The 20744-nt window shown below is 35.6% G+C and overlaps 1 protein-coding gene across 3 annotated transcripts in view; it reads left to right on the top strand.

The window, feature by feature from the left end:
* SFSWAP (splicing factor SWAP) overlaps positions 1–17697 on the top strand; it is a 49811-nt gene extending 32114 nt beyond the window's left edge. For 2 of the 3 annotated variants that reach the window (XM_026859548.1, XM_026859551.1), the window contains 6 exons: positions 2521–2786; positions 8928–9083; positions 10407–10532; positions 14183–14353; positions 14937–15009; positions 17274–17697. In XM_026859548.1, coding sequence (XP_026715349.1) covers positions 2521–2786; positions 8928–9083; positions 10407–10532; positions 14183–14353; positions 14937–15009; positions 17274–17339 — 858 coding nt within the window. In that variant the 3' untranslated portion in view covers positions 17340–17697. The remainder of the gene's footprint in view (positions 1–2520; positions 2787–8927; positions 9084–10406; positions 10533–14182; positions 14354–14936; positions 15010–17273) is intronic. The other variant, XM_026859550.1, reaches the window with a different exon arrangement.
* Positions 17698–20744: the final 3047 nt, after the last annotated feature.

The raw sequence follows: 20744 nt of genomic DNA, 5'->3' as shown, positions 1-20744 counted from the left end.
CCAATTTAAAATCTCATTATCTTAATTTACCTAGATGAGCTTTTGCTGATGAAAACACAAAGTACTGGCAACTTCTTGTATTTGCCAGACACTAAGACAGTTTATTTTTTTCCAAATGTTTTTATTCAGCAGCATTATTTATACACCTAGAAATTTTCTTTGTGGCCTGGCAACTTGCTGATGTTCTTTCACTGAGCTCTATGTTCTACTCAGATGATGAATCAGAGCATTTTTTTGGTGATTTTTTTTTTTTTTTTTCTTCTTGAAGGCAACCAGAGTTGCCACTGAGGGAATGAGCACATTTGCTCACAGTTGATCATGCTGTTGCGACCTGACAACTGTCCCATGAGCGCCTGGTTGCAGTGCTGTGTTGTGTGGGTTTGTGGGGTAGGTGACTTCGCCCTGTCTGTTAGCTGTTGTCTTGAACTACAGATCCTACTTACTCACCTGGGGGTATGCTTCTATGCATATTCTGCATGGCTTTCCAAACACGATTCATTAGTAAGCTGAAGCAGTGGTGTCTGAATCTACAGCCAGTCAGCCCACAGCTGTGCTTTTCCCAGAGATACCTGGACAGCACTGTGACTCTAGTGTAGGTGTCCTGAAAGTCAAGGAGAGCCCATGGCTTCAGCATCTGATGCTTTTGGTGGATATCCAGGGGTGCTTAGCATTGTGGGGTTCTTCTGAGACAATCTTCTATGTGTCAGCTAAAAATAAATGTGTCATTCATTAATTAATTTCCTTTTTGGCAGTGGTATGATGCTTTATGCAGCCAGATGAACTTGGGTGCAGAAAAGTGTTGATTTTTTTTCTTCGCTCTCTTGTTTTCCTCTTAATTCTACTTTGCCTACAGCTATTTCGTTTCAAGCTATTAGAGGTGCCTACTTCAAGGCGAAGCGGTCTATTACATATTCAGTACTGTTCAAAGCAAAGACTAAGATGCTGTATAAAGAAATGAATAACATTGTCAAGGAACAAAAATCAGCTGTGGTGGTCTCTTAGGAGATTCTGAAGTTTTGAGATGAGGTGCCTGCAATTACATGTGGATTGTGAAGTTAGTGAAATTGCAAATGGGCCTCTGATAAACCAGTCACTCAAATGATCATTCTATAAAATGTTTATAATCCTTGAAGCAAACTACTTTAGTACTGCTTTATTGCTGTTTTTCTAAATATTTTGATAGCAGTTACCAGTTAAAGCTCAGAAAAGTGTTGTGGCTCTCTACCTTGAAGCAAAGCGGGATTTATGATTATTCAAATCTGGTCATTTATTGCCTTGACATGTTCACAGTAGGAGAAGGGTAAAAAGAAAGGAAAAAGATCACCTGTTTCAAACTTGGATATTTCAAGTTTTAATGTATTACTTTTTATTCCAACCACGATAAGCATCCTTGTATCAAACAGTGGAAGTGTCAGACCAGGTGGAGCAGAACTTATGACAGAGGGAAACAGATTTCTCTAGTTGCCTTGGAATGGCATCTGGGGGAATGACAGGCTTTGAAATGAGTAGCGTATCTATAGTGCCCAACTTGTATTATTCTAAATAAGGTATTGAGCAGAATTCTCTCAGGTATAAGACATAATTTGAAAATTTTGTATGGTATGTTTTGCTTAACTGACTGCAGTCAGAATTACTCACTGAACATGAATTGTGCATGGATCTGTTCTGTCTTAGAGATTAATAATTTTTGTGATCTTCCCAACCCATTACATGCAAAACATTTATTTTGCCAAGTACAGAAATAGTTTGTATTGGCACTAATTCATTTTACTGTTTTCCTTGATGTAATCTAAACAATACAGTTCAGGGATGAAAGTGTCACTAAAACTTAACTTTGAATGTCAGTAGTTCCTGATTGTATTTTCAGGTTCATCCTTTTTTTTAACTAAAATAAATAAATAGATCAGATAAGTATATCTGATAGTACCCATTTTTTAAAACATTTCTTGTAAAAACTAAAGATGAAAACTTCAGGACTATGTTCTAGTTAGGCTGACAGTCTTAGCATGCATATCCCAACTTGAATGTGTATCTTTGGGGAACTGTATATGCTTCCATTAAATACTACTAGATGCATGTTTTTGAAGATGTCAGCCTTACTTACACACACTTTACATAATATTCAGCACTGTGAGGTTTTAAAGCATTCGTGGGAGGTTAGAATGTTATTGATTTAACAACTACTTTCTTAAGATGGATGTATTTCTCAGACACTTCCATGAGTCAAAAAATGTAAGGTGATTGTTACTTATTATTTGCCTTTCTGTTGTATTCGTTATCCAGCATTTCTGCAAAAAACCTATATTGTATATTGGCAAGACTACCAAGCAAGATATCTTAAGTTTCTTTGGCAGAATGTTCTTGTATGTGGTATGCACAGGAATAGATGTAGCCCTCTGTTTAATATAAAGAACTAGAAATGTTTACATGTTGTCCACACTTATAGGACTTTCTCAAATTGAAAGTTTGCATGCAAGTTTGAAAACTTAACACTGTTCTTTTGTTTACCTTTGATTTCAGAGTGTCAATAGCATACCATGTCCTGTGACTGCAGTCAGAACTTTACCCACCTTAGAAGTTAAACAAGCAGAAAGGCCTTCAAGCAAAAGCAGAGATCTCCCTAGGGATGAAGAAAAAGAAAAGAAAAGAAAAAAACACAAGAAAAGATCTCGGACAAGATCTCGATCACCATTCAAGTATCATTCATCTTCTAAGTCCAGATCTAGATCACACTCAAAAGCAAAGCACTCACTTCCCACTGCCTATAGAACTGTCAGACATTCAAGGTGGGTTTGGAAACCAAACATAATCTTTAGAGTTCTGTGTGGGCTAACATTTAAAACATTTCTGCACTTCTTCCATTACGTAAGCATCTTCGTACCCATTACAAAGGCTATAGTAACCTTGAGAATAGTAAATAAATGTCATCAAATGTGGAAGGTCTTTTGAAAATAGTTTTAATGAAATAATGAATCGTTAATTTCTAATTACATATTGCAAAATTTGTAACAGTGAATGCTTTTTCACTCCAGTCTGTAAAATACTTGGCGATAATATGTAGGAATGTAATTATAGCAGGAACTTCCTAATAAGTCTGTGGCTGTTGGTGGAGCAGAGTAACCAGACAATATTAAGATTAGAAATAGAGGTAGAGAACCTGCTGGTTGAACAACAAAGCCCAGGGGAGAAAGCAGTTGGGTAGTATGTGGAAAAATAGGATGTCAGGAGAGATATAACATGAATCCAGGAAGGGTGAAAACAGAGTTGATGAGGAAGAGAGACCATAGAAGAATGTAGCCCAGTGCAGTTAACACTAATCATTAATGAGATTAAATTCACTATATTAATTATCCAACTATAAGATAATATATATAGTGTTAACACTGTTAATTATATCTAAGATATTTGGGTCTAGGCACCTTTGAAGTTTATGGTCTGTAAAATTTGCCATATCTGAATGCGCTGCCATATAGCAGTTATTGTGGTCAGCAGGAAGGGTGTCTTGATGTTGTATTCTGTGGATCATGCTTCAGAACAGTGTTTAGTTCAAAAGAAGTGTATGTATAAATAGTACCACAGCTATATAGGTATGTGATGCATGCAAACTCATCCATTTTTTTACCTGTGTGGCCATGCCTATGACATACGCTTCTTCCTGAAAAGCAGCTTCTAGCCCTTTATGGTGGTGTGACAAAACTTCTTATCATATATTTTCCTTGTCCATTTTTTTTTTTGTTTAACAAAGTGTCTAACTACACTAATATAAGTGTTAATATATTACAGCTTTTTATTTTATACTAGATTTTTAAGGTTAAATATGATACTTTGCTGAAGACATCTCTGCTATTCAAAGATGCAGGGAGTTAAATTAATGTAACTCAGGCTGGAATGCTCAGTCTGACATGCTGCTTCTTTGACAACAGGCAGTCATGATGCTCTGTGCTATGAGGCACATTCCAAAATATGGTGTGCCATTCCTTGTCTGTGCTTACCAGCACATAAAGGGTATGACGCTGAATGAAGCTTTCCTTGTTTAAGAAGTGAATACAAGTCTTTTCAGAGTTAAAAGTATCTTGGAGAAAAGTCTCTTCAGGTGAATCACTCATCTTTTCAACTCTCTGTCAAGCCATATCTTAACTTGAACCTCTCATGTCACTTCATCCAAGCTGTGTGGCATATATTTATGCATTAGTTTATTGATACATGGTAAAACCAAGGAGAAACATTGTAGTAATGCTAAAAAAAAATTAAATCATCTTCTGTGGTACCTTGAAAAGGACAAAGAATCTGAGAAGATCTTGCCAGTACTTGGGTATGCTACTCAATAGAATAAAGATAATCCTGCATGATGCATGAGTTTGCATTGGGCAGTAATCAGATAACTTTCAAGTCAGTTTGATGTATACTAAGATATGTCTTCAGTGACTTCAGAAAGATAACTGATCCTTTATAGAGGCTTGAATACTTCCACCAGTTGGTCTGCATTGGGTTCTGCTGGTGAAAAGAAAAGCAACAGTCTTACACATACACAGTAGATAGTCTCATGTTTTGGTTGGGGTTTTTTCGTGGCCATAGTTCAAGTGATGGAGAAAGTACACAAAAATCACCACGAATAGTTAATCTACTGTAGCTAATCTTTGTGTGCCATCTGGAGTGTGCCTCCTGGCACAAATCAGATAACAAACACATAAAAGCTTTAACAACATGAATCAACACCTGATTAAATCTGGTTGGATTTCCTAGATCAGCTGTTGAGTTCTACAGCCTTAAAAGTCCAGTAAGATTGATGCTGGCTAGCTGAATTTTAAGATTGTTTCAGAGCAACTGCAATTTTGCACATTGTAATGCTTGACAGAAGTTAAAGCTGAACAGTACAGGGCTTCCCATTCATCCTGTCTCTGTTCTGCAAGCACCAGTTTAAGCAAAGGTCTCTGGAGGCTCGCTCTCCCATTCAGAAAATTTCTCAGAACTTAAGGCAGTATCATCAGTGCTGAGTGGGTGCCCATTCCCTTTCAGCTTTTCACAGGCCATATGAAATGCTTTCAGTGGCAATTATATCGTGTGGGAGACCTGTTACAAATCTGAATGTACCTTCCTATCTATACCATTTCACAAGAATATGGCTAAATCTAAACTTCTGCCCAAGGACCTCTTGTAATTCAACTGTGATGAATACCTTTTTCCTGCAGCTGATACTTAATATAGGGAATGTATTGGTTTACTTTTAACATAGTGAGTAAAAATAAGCAAGTCTTATGCAGGATGCATCGTCTCCTCACCTGGAAGATGTTCTGTTTGGCCTCAGCTAGAGTACTGTGTCCAGTTTTGTGCATTCTTTGGAAGAAATTAGACCAGCTGGAGGAAGTCTAGAGGGAATCATCAAAAATTTTCAGAATTTAAAAAAAGGAGATAGTTGGAATGACTATTTCAGAGGACTGAAGGAAGATGAAATGAGTCTTCGTGTACACCAAAAATCAGGGAAGAGAACATTCTTCTTCAGTCCTTGGGGTTTGGACAATAAGTAATGGGTTTAAAATGATAACAGACTAGAAAGCTTTTCATAGTGTCTCAGTGGTAAAGGTGGTAATACAGCTTATGAACACTCCATTGTGAGAAGTTTCTGTATCAAGAATTATAGTTTGGAGAATATTGAGTAGTCTTATTTCTTGAAGTCTTTTCTAGCCCTACCTTTCTAATTAGGGTCCATGTGGTCTCACTTTATACAAGAAATAGTGTTGATTGAAGGTTTGCTTTATTGAAGGTGTTTGCTATGCTTTAACATACCCACTGTATTTCCAAAATTAAAGCTCTTGCTCCTGAAACTGGAAAATTTGTAGAGAATGAAGAGTGGGAGGCTGATTCATAACCCAGTCAGATACTGATGTGTTTTGTCTCTCAAATGTTTAGGTAAAAACAATGTCTTGTCTTAGTAATTGCCAAAAAAAGGCAAATGTTGCCTAGCTAGAAGATAGGAGTACTTTTTTCTTTTTCTTTTTAAAATTTATTTATATATCTAGTGTTGATTCAGAGAAAATTCTTTTCATGAATTGTCTTGTCTCATTCAAAACATGGCACTTTTCACATCTCTTTGCTCTTCAGTTTTCCCAGTGCTTCATCTAGAACAGCGTTTTTTTTCCCTAGATTCCCAAAACATTGGATGTTACAGCTTACCACTGAATGAGTAGTTACAGAAAGAGCTATACCCTTCTGGGATAAAGTGTAAACTATTTATTTGTAGAGGTTAATGTGTTCATCCTATATTAAATGGACTGTGCTTAGAGAAAGTCTTTATTGTGTAGACATCAATGCTAAATTATACTGGAACATCCCTATTTTGAGTAACTGCTTTGTTTGAATGTCTCAGTCTAATATTATGCATTTGAGATTTTGTTGCCTTATTTTAATCTGTTCAAAATGCATATTCTAACCTACAAATCTCAAGTATAAACTGATTATTGATGCTTTATTTTACCTCAAGTGTGGACTGAAAAAAAGCTGGAATTTTCCGTTTCTGTAGAAATTACTGCTGCAGTTCCTGTTAATCAAGTAATTTAGAATGACAAACAAGATCTTTTTCTTAATAAATTTTCATAACTTTCTTAGAGAGTAGCTTATTAGGTTTGACGTATCTGCACAGTGAAAATAAGTATTTTGGATTTGAATAGTTCTTTAAACTATTATATTTAAGTTAACTGTGACAGCCAAAAGAGGAGCTATGTTTATTTCATAATTTTTCGTTAGACTGTATTGCATGCAGCTGATAGTGAATTGTAATCTCTAAACTGTAATAATGACCACTCAACACATGCAGTGGTATTTGGGGAGCAGTCATAAAGCCTTAGGTTTTGTGAGGTTTCCATATAGACATTAGTTGAGCTTCTGTTTAAAAACACATTGAATAGTTACTATCTAAGGTATAAGTTGTTTCAAAAAGTAAGATTAAAAATTGCTTTTACCATATAACTTACTGTGACAAGTTAATAGGGAATGAGACATGGGAGTATAGTTAAATACAGAAATTTGCAGTAATTTTCTTTGCTCTTTATTCAAGTGTTGTTCAGTATACTTTTCAAGCTCTTCCTTTTTGGTTTGAGTATCATTTTTTTTACAAAATGCGTATTGTGCTTAGAAATCCTACAGATGAACTCTGCAATATACTTCTCTGTATACCATTTTATATCACTTGTTTATCACTTATTTTTGTGTTTAGAGGTCTAGAGGCTCTGCTTCATTTTAAAATAGTCTTTAGTGTTAAGATACAATTTTAGTAGTGTTGCTTTTTTTTTTTATATTTTCTAATGCATCTTCAGCAGTATTACAGATGAAAAATTCTGTTCAGATAACATGAAGCTGATTCAAAGCATGTTTTGGATATTCATTTTTCTGGGTTGCACAACTAAAACTATTTTACAGAAACAAGTTTGAAAAATTGTAGCTACCTAAGGAACCCAGATATAATGGCTTAATTGTGCATATGGTGTGCTAACAGCAATTCTCTGTATAAATGCATGTTATTTTCTGGAACAAAATTTCTGGAACAAAATTAGTCCCATAAAGCTCCTGGTATTGTATAGTGTTAATTCTAGACCAAAATGACAGCTTAAACTTAAACAGAAGTCATAGAAATAGTAAACCTTGTCCAGAAATGCTGTAAGGTATTGCAGCTTGAATTTCTTTGGAGCTGTTAATCCCCAAACGATAATTAGTTATTACAAATATGTACTTAATGTCAAAGATGGAGCATATTTGTTAAATCTGCCTTGGGAAACAGCCTTTGGTATCTTTCAGTCATCTGTAGCAAATGCTTCATTAATGTGTTTTTTTTCCTAATTTTCAAAGCACCATTAAAAAGTTTGCTGTGAAAAGTACCTGCTAGTGGGGCTCTTTAAAAGTGTAGGTTGTCAGTCTCGAGTTTTCAGAGTGCTGTTCTAGCTGAGAAGCTGGGTTTCACAGCTGGTTTGCAGGAGATTTAAATAATGAGGATGCTCATCTGAATCTCAGTTTTCTACCAATAGACCTTTGTAGTACATGATCTAAGCTAATGATGAGTGTGTGAGTGTGGTTTGTGTGTGTATTTGAGAGGAGGGGAAGGGAAGCAGAGCCATTCAGTGCATACTGAATGATTTAGAGATTGGGTTAGATGAAGTTTGGATGTTCATTTTGAACTAGCGTAGAGATGGAAAATCTGAACTTCTCTTTGATACTGATCATTTTTTATTATACTGTCTCGTAATAGAGTAGTACTAAGCCACTTATCCAGTTAATGAGTTACAAACAGCAATTAGCAGTGGCATATTGTACTAACAGGTTACGTTTCAGTAAGTTTGATTAGAGTACACCTGTGTGTGTGTTTGTGTGAGACTTTTTGCCTCAATGTTAGGAATTTAAGAGACTTGCAAGTAGCTGTTCTCTGTTGAAAAAAAGGTTGTTTGGGGTTTTTTTTCTCCTTCCAAAATGATTTTCTCATTATTGGTGAAGCAGTGTCTATTCACATAGTTTTCATTCCTATTTTGTAATGAGACATGCCAAGCTTTTTAACTCTTTAAACTTTTGGGACCCTACTAAACACAAGTGATACTGACTTTAAAAGAATAGAGAGCCTTTTGAAATAACAGTCTAATGAAAGTAGTAATTGATGTATTTCAGTAAAACTGTTAAGCTGTTTTTAATTGTTTGAAGCTAGTAGCCAGAGTTCTTAACATTTGGTGATTGGAAGAATGTTGTAGAACCACAAACATCAGTTCATAAAAATGAAGCTAATGACTTTTTCTTTCTGATTGTTTGGACTTTTTTTAGGCTGGTCCATATAGGCATGTTTCACTAAGGTTCAGCTTTTGGTTAAGGGACTGAGCCTTTTCAGGATTCTAGTTAATACCAAAACTAGGACATTTTATTCTGAATGTGAAGTGTGTGCCTCCGTATCACAGACTCACAGCATCCACAGGGACACTGAGCATGGAGCCGAGTCTGAGCAGCTCATCAATGGCAGCAGCAACAGAGCGGGAAAATTATCAGGCAACTTCGACAACGAAAAGATTTGACTGCTGGAGCTCTTTTGAGGGAAATCCTGGTAAAATGTCAAGGTGTCTGACTGACCCCAAACTTTATAATCTGTTGTTTTTTTCCTTTTTTAATCCTTCTGAATGGCCTGGTAAAGATCAGATTTCTAAGTGACAGAGCAGTTAATTTGCAACACTTAACTGCCATTGTGATTACTTTTTTTCATTTCCAGTTATCTCTTTTGTTGTAGGTGTAAGAAAAATGGCTCAGGAGTGTGTGTATATGTATTATATGGTGTGAGTCTGCAGAAGATCAGTGATTTCACAAATGGCTTGTCTTTTAGTCACTGCAAATTAGGTATTTTCAAGAACGTGAATATTTGATATACATGGAATGACATACCTATAGTAAATAAATAAGAAAGGCTTTAAAATAAATAAGCAAATAAAAGTAAAATTATTAGAACTATATATTTTAGTGAGAACAAAACTAACTATTACTGTCAGAAATTTTGGGTGGATTTGGGGTTTGGTTTTTTTTCTTTCTTTTTCCAAGCTGGGTTCCTGAATTGCCCTCTTCTTCATCTTTCCCCCTCCCTCCATCTCTCAGGACTTTCCTCATTCCATTTATTTTGTTATCAAGAAATATGCAGGTTTTACTTGCACATCTACTTAATTCTGAATCATAGAGACAAAGAGTTGAGCTCTTAAATTGATCTCTGATCTTAACTGGGCATACTTTCTGTTTTCCCTCTTGATCTCTTTCTCTTTCACTTTCTCACTTTTCTAGGCAAAATATCTTAAGTCAAAGTGCTAGTGCCAAACAACACCAATCATGGGTTGTTGGTCACTTGCACAGGTGAAAATACTGGCTGTGCTAAGATTATTCTGCAGCATCAAGGGACAAAATTTCCTGGACTTGTCAGTGTTGGAGATGCGCTGAAAACAACAACTTGTAGTTACCTTTGTGATGCAGCAGTTCTGAAAACTTATCACTAATTTGAGAAGACAAGGTCAGGCCTGACAATACCAGGCTTTGAGCCAAATTGGACTTCTGCATACCAATGTTAGTAAACTGCTGCCACAAAAGGTGACTGGACCAAAGTAAACCTTTCCCACCTACTAATCCAGAAGTTGACAGTAGCACACAATACCAAAAAATAATTGCTTTTTTTTTTTTCCTCCTGTTGGGAGTGAAAAGCAATGGATAACTACATCCTAAATGTCTTGCATGGGTAAGAAATTTTTATGCAACTGACAAGTCTTGGAGACTAAAGACCCTGTGTGGGTATAAATAGGCATTTGAAAGGTGTTATATTTGCATTTGGTGACAGCACAATTCCACTGAAATAAGTCATAAAATAAGTAACAAAAAGCAAACTTTTGGATGTTTGTTTTCCTGCTCAGGTCACGATCAAGGTCACCCAGGAGAAGGGCTCACACACCAGAAAGGCGGAGAGATGAAAGAAGTGTTCCAACAGCTTACCGCATCAGTAATAGTCCTGGAAATAGTAGGAAACGCCCACGTTCCAAGTAAGTATATCCAGTCCTGGAGAAGGTTATGTCCTGGCATCATAAGAGACTTTAAATGTTGCCTGATGTGTTGCATGTTCCCTGGGTAGAACTTAACGTTTTTTATGTTCTGGACTTTTATTTTAATAGACAAATACTACTGTGGAGAAAAAAAAATGATAGAAGCAGTTGTTATTCTTCCCCCATTCTTGCATATATTTGAACACTAAATGTACAACCAAATCAGTGGCTATTAATACACTACTATCTCCTAGCTGAGAGTTCAGATTTTTTTTTTACTTCAATATTTCCTTCTTTTTGGATCATTTTCTCATGCTGTGCTTGTGCAAACTATATGTGTGACCTCTGTGCAGAGGTCATATGGTGCTATTATGTTATTCCTATGGGTATTGCTTGACCTGCATAAATATCATGCCTGCACAAATAAAAGAAAAGTCTGGTTTAGCAAATAATATGCTTTACATTTATCAATTATTTTACTGGCAGAGTGGGATGCGAAATACACATCAAGTCTCTCTAAACCTATTATAATCAAAATGGCATACCAACCATTATTTCAGCTCACCATTTGCAGAAACAAAGCATCTGCAAAGTGTGTGCCCAGAGGGCTTTGAAATGTTTTGTGTCTAATGTTTTGCAGCATGTTGTGTCTTCAGCACGCAAGGAAGTGAATATTTTTCATGCTTGTATATGTCCACTAAAGTATAGACAAAACATTGAAGTTACTGAACTGAGCATACAGAATTTTTCTTCTTGTGGGTGAAGATATAGTCTTTAACCTGCTTCTCCATATCTTGTGAAATAAGAAGCAGAGATCACTTTCAACTTCATGATTATTAAAAAAATTCTGTTGTTTCTTAAGATAACTTTCCTCTCTTGACAGCCTCAAATTAATTGCTGTGTGGTATATATAATTGAGAACTTCATCTTATAGTTCAACTGATTCAGTTTTTTGCATTCATCAGCTTCAGATAATAGAGGCTTCTGTGGAATTCAGCATACAAATTTGGTTAAGCAGAAAAGATATGAAACTTTAAAATGTTTTTCTTCCTATAAACACACACGAGAATTTTTTCACAGCACTGTGCTACTTATAATGCAGTGTTGGTATGTCTGCTGCTTGACCAGCGTTTTAAGCTATAAATTTTTTTTAGAGGCCACTCCAAGTGGTAGATTATGATGACAATTGTGAAACAAACTAGATTCCTCTGTAAACAAACTAGGTTCCTCTTTAAACAATATTGATTATATAGGTGGAAATTGTAAACTTTTTTAGGCCTCAAACAGGTAAATGAAACACTACATGATAAAATGTGGAAGTGCAAAAAAATGTAGACTGAAGGAAGAATATTGTAATTAAGCACAAGATATGAAGATATGAAGAATTTTGCAGCTCTGATTGCAGAAAGCCTACTGTTTCAGCCTTGTTAGGACTGACATATTAAATTTTCAAGTAAAAAGGTAGATGTTGTGATGGACCAGTTTTCATCTTCAGTAATGGAGTAGATTCTTTGCAGTGGTGCAATGGAAAGAAGGTTCTGGTTGAAAGTCTGTTAAAAGCTAAGTAGTTCACTTGAGCTTTCTGTGAGTGAGTAACGTATAATTTTGCCTGATAGCTGAGAACAGGTTTCAGTCTCATATGGCAGCAGTCAGCTGAGTGTTTTTTATTAACCATAGTTACGCTAAGAAATAGGCAAGCTGTAGAATCCAGTACTGTCAGAGGACTGAAAATTACAATTAATAAATACTGCAATGTTTTAAACTTGCTTGGGGCATTAATCTGATATCAGTTATGATCCTGAAAAGCTACCATTGCTTGTAAATTTTTAGGTATATTTCCAGAAGTAAATATGTAAGAACTACGAAGCTATGCTTTACTTTGTCTTCTGTGGGAATTACTGGCTCACTGCTTGTAGAATGAAGTGTACTTCAGAATAAATATAACAATTGTTTGTTCTTCTGATATCCTGTATCAGTTGCTATCCTAGTCACTTTAAAAAGAAGTCTGATGTAAATTAGTGTTTTAATCGGACTGTAGTGAAATACTTTCCACTGAGAATATGCATAGTTCTTTTTTACTAGCTTTTGTAGCTAGAAAAATATTTAAAAATGAGCCTAGTTTTAGCAAATGGACTGTTCTAAAAATAGAAAATTGATAGACACATTCATTCAGCTGTTAAATGATGTTTGTTCATCATAATCTCAAATGAAAAACACCAAAAAAGCTTACTGTAAAATATTCTTGCTTGATGAATGTTTGCTGAGATTTTCAAGAGTTAAGTATGTTCACAGTTTGATTACATTATGATGTTTTAAGAAATTGAGCAGTTACAGTACATATTTAGCTAGTGAAGGAATAAACGACTTTGTAGCTGATGTTTTTTGTATAGTCATGAAAATATTAAGAGGCCAGTAGAGCTGTGAGGTTTTTCTTCTGTCACTTTATGATTATTTATGTAAGAAAAGTGTAAGGACATATCGCAATTTTTAAGTTTTGAATATAAAAATCAGATATTTGTATGAAAAATTTAAGTGTCAGAGGTGTACAATATATAGAAGTCTAATCTGTTGTATCATAGCTGCTTTTAAAGTAGCAAATTCCTAAGAAAATCAAAATAAAGGAACCAATAATCTAATACTTAAAAGTAGCTCAAAGTTTTACAGTGTTTTAAGATGTTCTAGAAGCTTCCACAACATTCTTCTGAATATTCTAGCAGTGCATGCTAGTGACAGATGCCTACAATGAGGTATTGCCTAACTCTAATTAAGGCATTACTCTAGTAATTCTAATTACAGTACTATCGATACTAGTATGTAAATCATACAGATATAAATTCATAACCACGTATAAAATTTCTGATAGTTCCGTCTCTAGTATATTACTAATTGAATTCTCTTTGAGCTTAATACTGCATATGAGGAGGCTACCTCTGTTTTCCGCTTCTGTCAATAATGAACACATCAGGTACCTGTAAATCCTTTGTTCCAGCTCTCATACTGACAAACATCTGTGTATCTAATTACAAAATCATAAACAGTTTGCACTTAAAACATGTTGCTAGGTCTAGCTTTGAGTGGCATGCAAGATCTTTATAATTTTGAGCCTGGGTTTTGTTGCATTATAGATTGGATCACAAGGAAAGGGATGATTTTCTTTTAAAAAGCAAACAAACAAACTATGGATTTGGCTTGTAGATCTCTTGCATAGCTATGATTCCATGTTTTGTTCATTTATGAGCTAGGAAAATTGTAAGGGATATAAACTCTTACATTTCTTATTATGTTCTAAGTGTCTGATGTTGTTTGGGAAGGAACTTCCCTCTAGTGACATTATTCTGCAAATCTCCAGTGAAAGACTTTCATTGTCATTCTTCAAACTATCAAAATACTGACCAGTAATTCCTGTGTGTCCATGAAGCAACATTCCATGTGAGGACCTAATATAATATGTTAAAAAGAGCTTCTGAGCAAGTATTTTGCACAGCCATAGAAGTGACATATTGGGGTAAGACTCTAATCCTTGCTGAATTCATGAGAAGTATCCTGTGGAAGAGGGCTACATAAGGTTTTAGAAGTGTGAAAAGTAACTTCAACTGAGCTAATGTAATACTGCTTTAAATATCCTTCAGTAAGATATATTCTTTTTGCAGAAGTCCCCATGAAAAGAAGAAGAAGAGGCGGTCTAGATCACGTACCAAGTCCAAAGCTAGGTCTCCTTCACCATCCATGTCACCAGGCAAACCATCCACACACAAAAATTCTGTACATTCAACTAGTGTCTCTCCTGTGGAGAGCAGGGAATCCAGCCAGGAACGCTCCAGGTAATACACTCTTTTACTGTAATACTGCACCGCTGATGTCTCCTGACTCTGTCTTTTGACCCAACTTGTGTGGTGAGGAGCTCTGTGTGTGTGTGTGTAATGTGTGCATGTTAAAAGTAGCAGACACTGGGAGGACAGCATTATGTGCTTCACTCTGAAGACATTGGATTTCTGTTGCCTACTGGAGTAAACATCTTGACATACTCTCACAGTGAAACTGGTGCAGAAAATTGTACAACCTAATTCTAAGTTAGAAATTGGAAACTCTCACTAAATGGGATAACTATTTGAAGTAGAATCCTAATAGGGTGGTTTGAATTGTAACGTATGTGCAAGATTCATAATTAAATTATTTCTACAGATGTAGAACAGTCCTATTAAAAATTCCTAGACTGCTGCTCAGATTTCTCTGTCTCAGTTGTATGAGTGACTCCTCTGACTGTGACTTACCATGGCTTCTAGTTGGATGAAAGAACTGTTGACTAAAGATATGAGAGACTTGTACAATAAAGCCCAAAATTGTGATGGTGAGTGAAATGCATTTTTAAAAGATTTACTATAAATTTCTAATTCTGATTTTTAGGGGAGTTTCTCAGGAAAAAGATGGCCAAATCTCTTCAGCAATTGTGTCTTCAGTGCAGAGTAAAATCACTCAGGTACGAATAAACAAATTCAGAGTATGTTGCCTAAGAAAGTGTGTCTATCATATTGTTTTCTTCTCTTGCTACCTTGTACAATTCTGAGCTTTGCATCTGATGTAGAGACATGTTTGTTGTCAATCTGTTTGCTTATGAGAAAACCAATTTTGTTGCTTCTCTAGCTACTGTCCTTTCAAGTTTAATCATACCCCTAAAGATCAAGGTAAATTCATTATGCTGCAGTATATCCACTTTTAAGGTATGAAAGTCCACGTTATGCTACAATACCTCAGTTACCAGTAGTTGGTATTGCTGAGAGCCCATCTTACCATGTAGTGCTCTTAAGTTTTGTGGAGGAAAGAAGGAAGGAGAAATACCTTGGCAAAGGCTGTTTGTAGTGTTGGCAGTAGAGGAAAAATATATGTCTTCTTGCAAACTGAAGTGTATGTTTTGCATTAAGCAGAATCGTCAGCTCACATATCTCACCCTTGTTGCTGTTTATATGTCCGAACTATTGTTGTTATGATTTTGTTGATATATCCAAGTTTGCTGTGAATCATGGCATATCAGGTATGTGCCTCTGTGTGCAATAATCTAAATGCATTCAGCTTCTCTAACGCAGTTTTAAGATACCTAACCTCCATCAAAATAATTCCATTCCTTTTCTAAAAGCTACTGCATGGTATCACTCTTTTAATATTTCTAGTTTCACTCTTCCTCTTAGAGTCTTCATGCATATTTAACTTTCTTTCAGTTGAATATGCCAAGTTTAGAGGAGAAAAGCTCTTAATTATGCTATGGAAAATTTACAATATAAAATCAGAGTTGCTTCTCATTTTTTTTAATGGGTAGATTATTCTTTCAATAAATTAATAGTGTTCAGAGATTTAGTTCCACTAGGGAAACAGTGGTAGTTGGGGATTAATACTAGTAGACTAGTACCTTACATACCATATTTGATTCATTTTTTAATGAGAAAACAAGGAACAAGAATATTCAGGAAAATAGAAAATAGCAAGTATAGACACCAGAGAAAGAAACTGGAGTACTAATGCCAGAGCACTTCTTAGACTACCAAACAAATACATGGAAATTTCTGGTCTGAGAAATGACATGTGAACTACATCATGGTCTTCAAAGTAGAGTAAACATTCCACCCTTTAAAAACATACACCCTTCAGACAAAGGTCGTTGGTTCATGCATTTCTTGGGTTGAATATTGCTTGTGGCATAGCATTTGCTAGTGTAATATTAGACTGCTTGCCTGAAGTGCAGATGTAAGAGGAAACATTACAGTTCTTAGTTACTATTTGTAAAAATGGAGTGAAGTTTTTGTGAAACTGTGAGGTATTTCCCAGCATATATTAGTTTAGCATCTTTTTAAGGGCCCAAAGAAATGTAATTTACCTAATTGTTAGCAAGATTATTTTGCTGCCAATGTGCTGGCTGACCCTGACCAATTCAGTATCTTTTCTCATTCAGTTTCTCCCGTTTGCAAAGTGGAATAATGATGCTGAATTCCTCACGAAGTGTTTTGAGAATGTCAGATAAAAACTTATTTTGAAGTACTAAGGATTCTAATTAATTTATATTGCATTTGTGAAGAAATGTTTTAAGTAACTTTAATTCATTACTGATAGACACTTTTTATTTTGTGATCTTTTTTTTTTGCAATTATTCAATGCCATTTACATGAAATTTCCTTTCTTTCCTAATGCTGTTCCCACTGGATACTCAGACAAGACTGAATATTGCTGTTTGGTTTCACAGCAGTCTTAATGTTTCAGTCACTGTCATACATAAACATACCATTGCTGTGTAAATCTTTTGGTTCAGGTTTGCAAAGCAAGACGAAAAAGCTTTCTGTTACAGATTAATTGTTAGCACTCTCTTCCTATCAGCTTTCTGCCTTTTCTTTTTAAACCTTCAGTGGTTAGTAGTTGTGTGTTCATTACAGTTTTTGTGAAGATATGGTCATAGTTTCTTTGCATTTCGGTTAATGTGGTTTCTGTGTTTTGTTGTATAAAAACTGCTCTAAATACTTATGCAGAGCACTTCATAGTGTTGTAGTAAAAACAGACTTCAGTTGCTGTCATAGGAACTTTCTACAGATTGTTTCACTCATTTATCCTAGGGACTGTTAATATCTGATGATCACAAATCTAAGTATTCTGTGTGACTGGAGGGTAAGATAACCCTTTTGTGCAGGTTTTTGCAATCACATGCTTTAGCTTTGTTGAAAGCACAGGCACGTCTGATCATTTTTCTTTTATTTTCTACAGGATCTTATGGCCAAAGTGAGAGCAATGCTTGCGGCTTCCAAAAACATACAAACTAGTGCCTCCTGAGACCTGTTGAACTGACCGTCAAGAAATTGTGTGAAAATGAACAATATAGAAAAAACTGCCTCATCTCAAATGTACAGTTGAGCTTAGCTCACTTGGTTCACAACCCGTCTAATATTACCAGAACTCAAGGAGCTAAAACCTATCTTTCTGTACAGAAATGTCTCCTTGAAATTTCATTAAACTTTTTCAGCCAGAATATCTTTGGAAAGATTTTGGGTTTTGTAAATTGATTTTTTTGACTAATTCTTCAGTACCATTTTATGATCAGCAGTCTATATGTGTATATTTGTAAATACCATGTTTCTGTGAAAGAAGTATTACACAATAATAAAGAAGGAAACATCTTTCATTAGCTAGAGTTTTTGTGTAGTTCTTAATTGTTTGCGGTTGACTTTTATTACAAATTAATTTTCTTTTTCTTTAGTACTTTCTGCTTTTTAAAATTACAATTGTCTAGTCAGCCTTGACCACCTTAAGCTGAGAAATACTCTTTATCTTACTTCATGCACAAAACAGTATAAGCAGAATGCTTGTTTGTTTGGATGCTAGTAGTGTATTTCTGGACGAGAGACATGATTTTCTGTCCATCATTTATTTAGAAAGATCTCTGAGCCTCCATTTGAGGAGCTGACCCTTTGAAGTCAATAATTAATGGTCAATAGCCCCTTTGTCTGACTGTGCCTTGCTTTCTCTAGTTAGCTACAGAAAAGGGAGTATATTTTTGTGGTCATTCAACAAGCATACTTTACAGAAATCCAGCATTCTTCTGATTTAACATCCTTCACGCAGTTGAGAAGGATGCTTACTAACTTACATTTTACTGACATACACCAGTTAACATTTTCCAGAAAGCTTGTGGCCTCAGTATAATTGCACATTTGGTTATTATGCATTCCTTATTGTACCTGAGTCTATTTAATTTTTTAACTGAAATATTCTTAAAATGAGTACAAAAAGGCACGTGTGAATTTTTCTCCAAGCATACTTTAACTATAAGGTTCTGTAATAGTTGGTGTATTCAAAAGGTGCCCTTATTGGCAGTTATCCAGTTCCATAAAGAGTGGAATCGGGGCTTCAGTGACCCCTGAAAAACTCTGTGGTCTATAATCAGAAGGATTGTGGTTATCGTGACTCATGTTATGTTCTAATTTTCTCAGATCTTAGAGAGAGTAGGTGGAGGTCAGAGATGAATTAGAGAAATTAATGTGGTAAAGTTTACACTTACTCACAGACTCATTGGTAAGTTAACTACATTAAATTACAGAGATTAATAACTCCAGTGCAAGATCTTTTTGCTCAGAGGGGAGGAGAAACAATGTGTTGATATAATTCAAGCTTTGAGTTAACATGGTGGTCAAAATGGTAGCTGGTATGCCACTTCCTGGTGCTCACTTGGAATGTGAGAACAATATCTAAACCATTGGAAACAATAATCAATCAGGTTTCTATTTAATTTTGACCTGCAGTAATTAGCAGAGTTTACACTCCTACAAACAATATAAAATGCTGTGTCTGATGGAAAGAAACCATTGTGCACATAAATTGTGATGAAACAGAGCCATCTAAATGGTAATGTAGAATCATGTTATCTGCTATTTACCTAGTTACTTCAAAGTTATTTGTAATGTTTTGACTACGACAAAAATAACTTTCAACCAGCACAAGAGATAACATTTTCTCTGTGTGTGTTGATTAAATGGGACCAGTAGAGACAGAGATAAAAAAAGGATATAAAGTAAATTTCATAGGCAGCTGTTCTGCAGTGTTAAATTTACAGCAGCTATACTTTTCCTTCCTAAATGGAGTTAAAAGTCTCACCATGGTTAAATAATTGGCAGCTTGGAAGCCAGTTGTTTGTCATGTAATAACGAAAAAAACCCAACTCTGATAAAATAGACAGGCCAGCTTGTTTTGCTGCTGCTTTGCAGATTTATTCTCTTTGGGAAAGTTGTTGCTTTAATGACTTCTTAAAATATTTCCCCTCCTTGTGAGCAAGTTTTTGTTTTGGTGGTTGTTTTTTTTTTTTCTTATTCCCTTTCATGGTATGAAGTGAGATGGAGCATTTAGCTCCAGGAAAATTTAGATTAAACTGCATTTTTATACACTCGTTATTGTTTACTGAGGTTTGTTTGCATTTAGCACTCTCATGGGTAGTTGTATTCTCCAGAATTTAAAAAGTAGTAGTGTTTTTATTGTGTTATTTTTTTTCTCTTTCCAACCAGAATGGACATTTTTACCATATTAAAGGGGCTTGAGCTGCATTACTCAGAATAATTCCTCCGTATGTATTCACATTTATAAATTGATGCTGCTTTTTTTGGCCTGTCTTCACAGGCACTACCTGTGTTGTGACTGCTTGTAAATACAGCATGGAGCCTCTCATACAGTCAGTACAATCTCTGGTGTCTGGTATATCAAAAGAACGTGTAACCAGTATCACAAAAGTGTCTTAAGAACTTCAAACCGGAAACTTTTCAAATTTCTGTTTTCCAGGTACAGATTTTCAGTGCAGGCCCCGCAAGAGACCTCTCAAGCCCTGTATCACCCGGCTGTATTGCCAGAATCTTGTTTCTGATGGGAAATACATGAGGTTGCTACAACAGGAAGTTAAGAAATTGGGAGAGCTTCAGTTGGCAGAAAGTGGGCTTTTGAGTACTCTTGAGGAAGGCACTGTGGTAGCTGAGTTGTCAGCAACTAGTTTTACTTTTTCAGTTTTACTATAATCTGAGATTGCTTTGCTTTAAATACAGTCAAATGCAGTAATTTAAGCAACTCTTTAGCCATAGGTCCTTTGAATTAGTTACTCTGTGTGCATGTGACAAACCAGAAGGACTTGGAGTATTTGCACTAGCTTTTCAACGTGCTTTGGAAGGGCCTTTCTGTCTGTGAAGTGTGCTAGGCAGTCTTTCCTCATTGTCTTAGGAGTTTCAGATCATAGTTTTGAAGATACATATATTTTTTTAGTTGTCAGTTTATACAACAAAACTTTATTCTCTGTATTTATGCAGAGTAGCCTTCTCTCAAAACAAAACAAATTTCCACTAACAGAAGATGGTAGGAGCTGCTCAAGAGGTATCAGGTTTTTCTCTGTGGAGATTCAGGTTTGACTGAGATATCAAAAAAGTACTTTAATCTTTGTTTAGTTTTGAACCACTAAATCATTTGCCGACTTGGTCATTTGTAGGTGTTACGGACGTGCTTTCTCAGTGATGGATAACTTTATGAAACAAAGCTAGTAGCACAGAGGCATTGCTGCAGCAGAGGTACTGTGTACCTTCCAGTTCTCCACCTTTCTTTGTCAAATGGAAGTGAAATAGATGAGTGTTAGGTGCTTATATACATCTATCCTCCTATCCCTCTTACCAGTTTCCTTCAGAGCATGTTTCTCAGTACATTCTACTTCAT

Source organism: Athene cunicularia, assembly GCF_003259725.1.
Source record: "Athene cunicularia isolate RWA chromosome 15 unlocalized genomic scaffold, athCun1 chr15_part1, whole genome shotgun sequence".
Lineage (NCBI taxonomy): Eukaryota > Metazoa > Chordata > Aves > Strigiformes > Strigidae > Athene > Athene cunicularia.
This window is presented reverse-complemented; position numbering and strand designations above follow the sequence as displayed.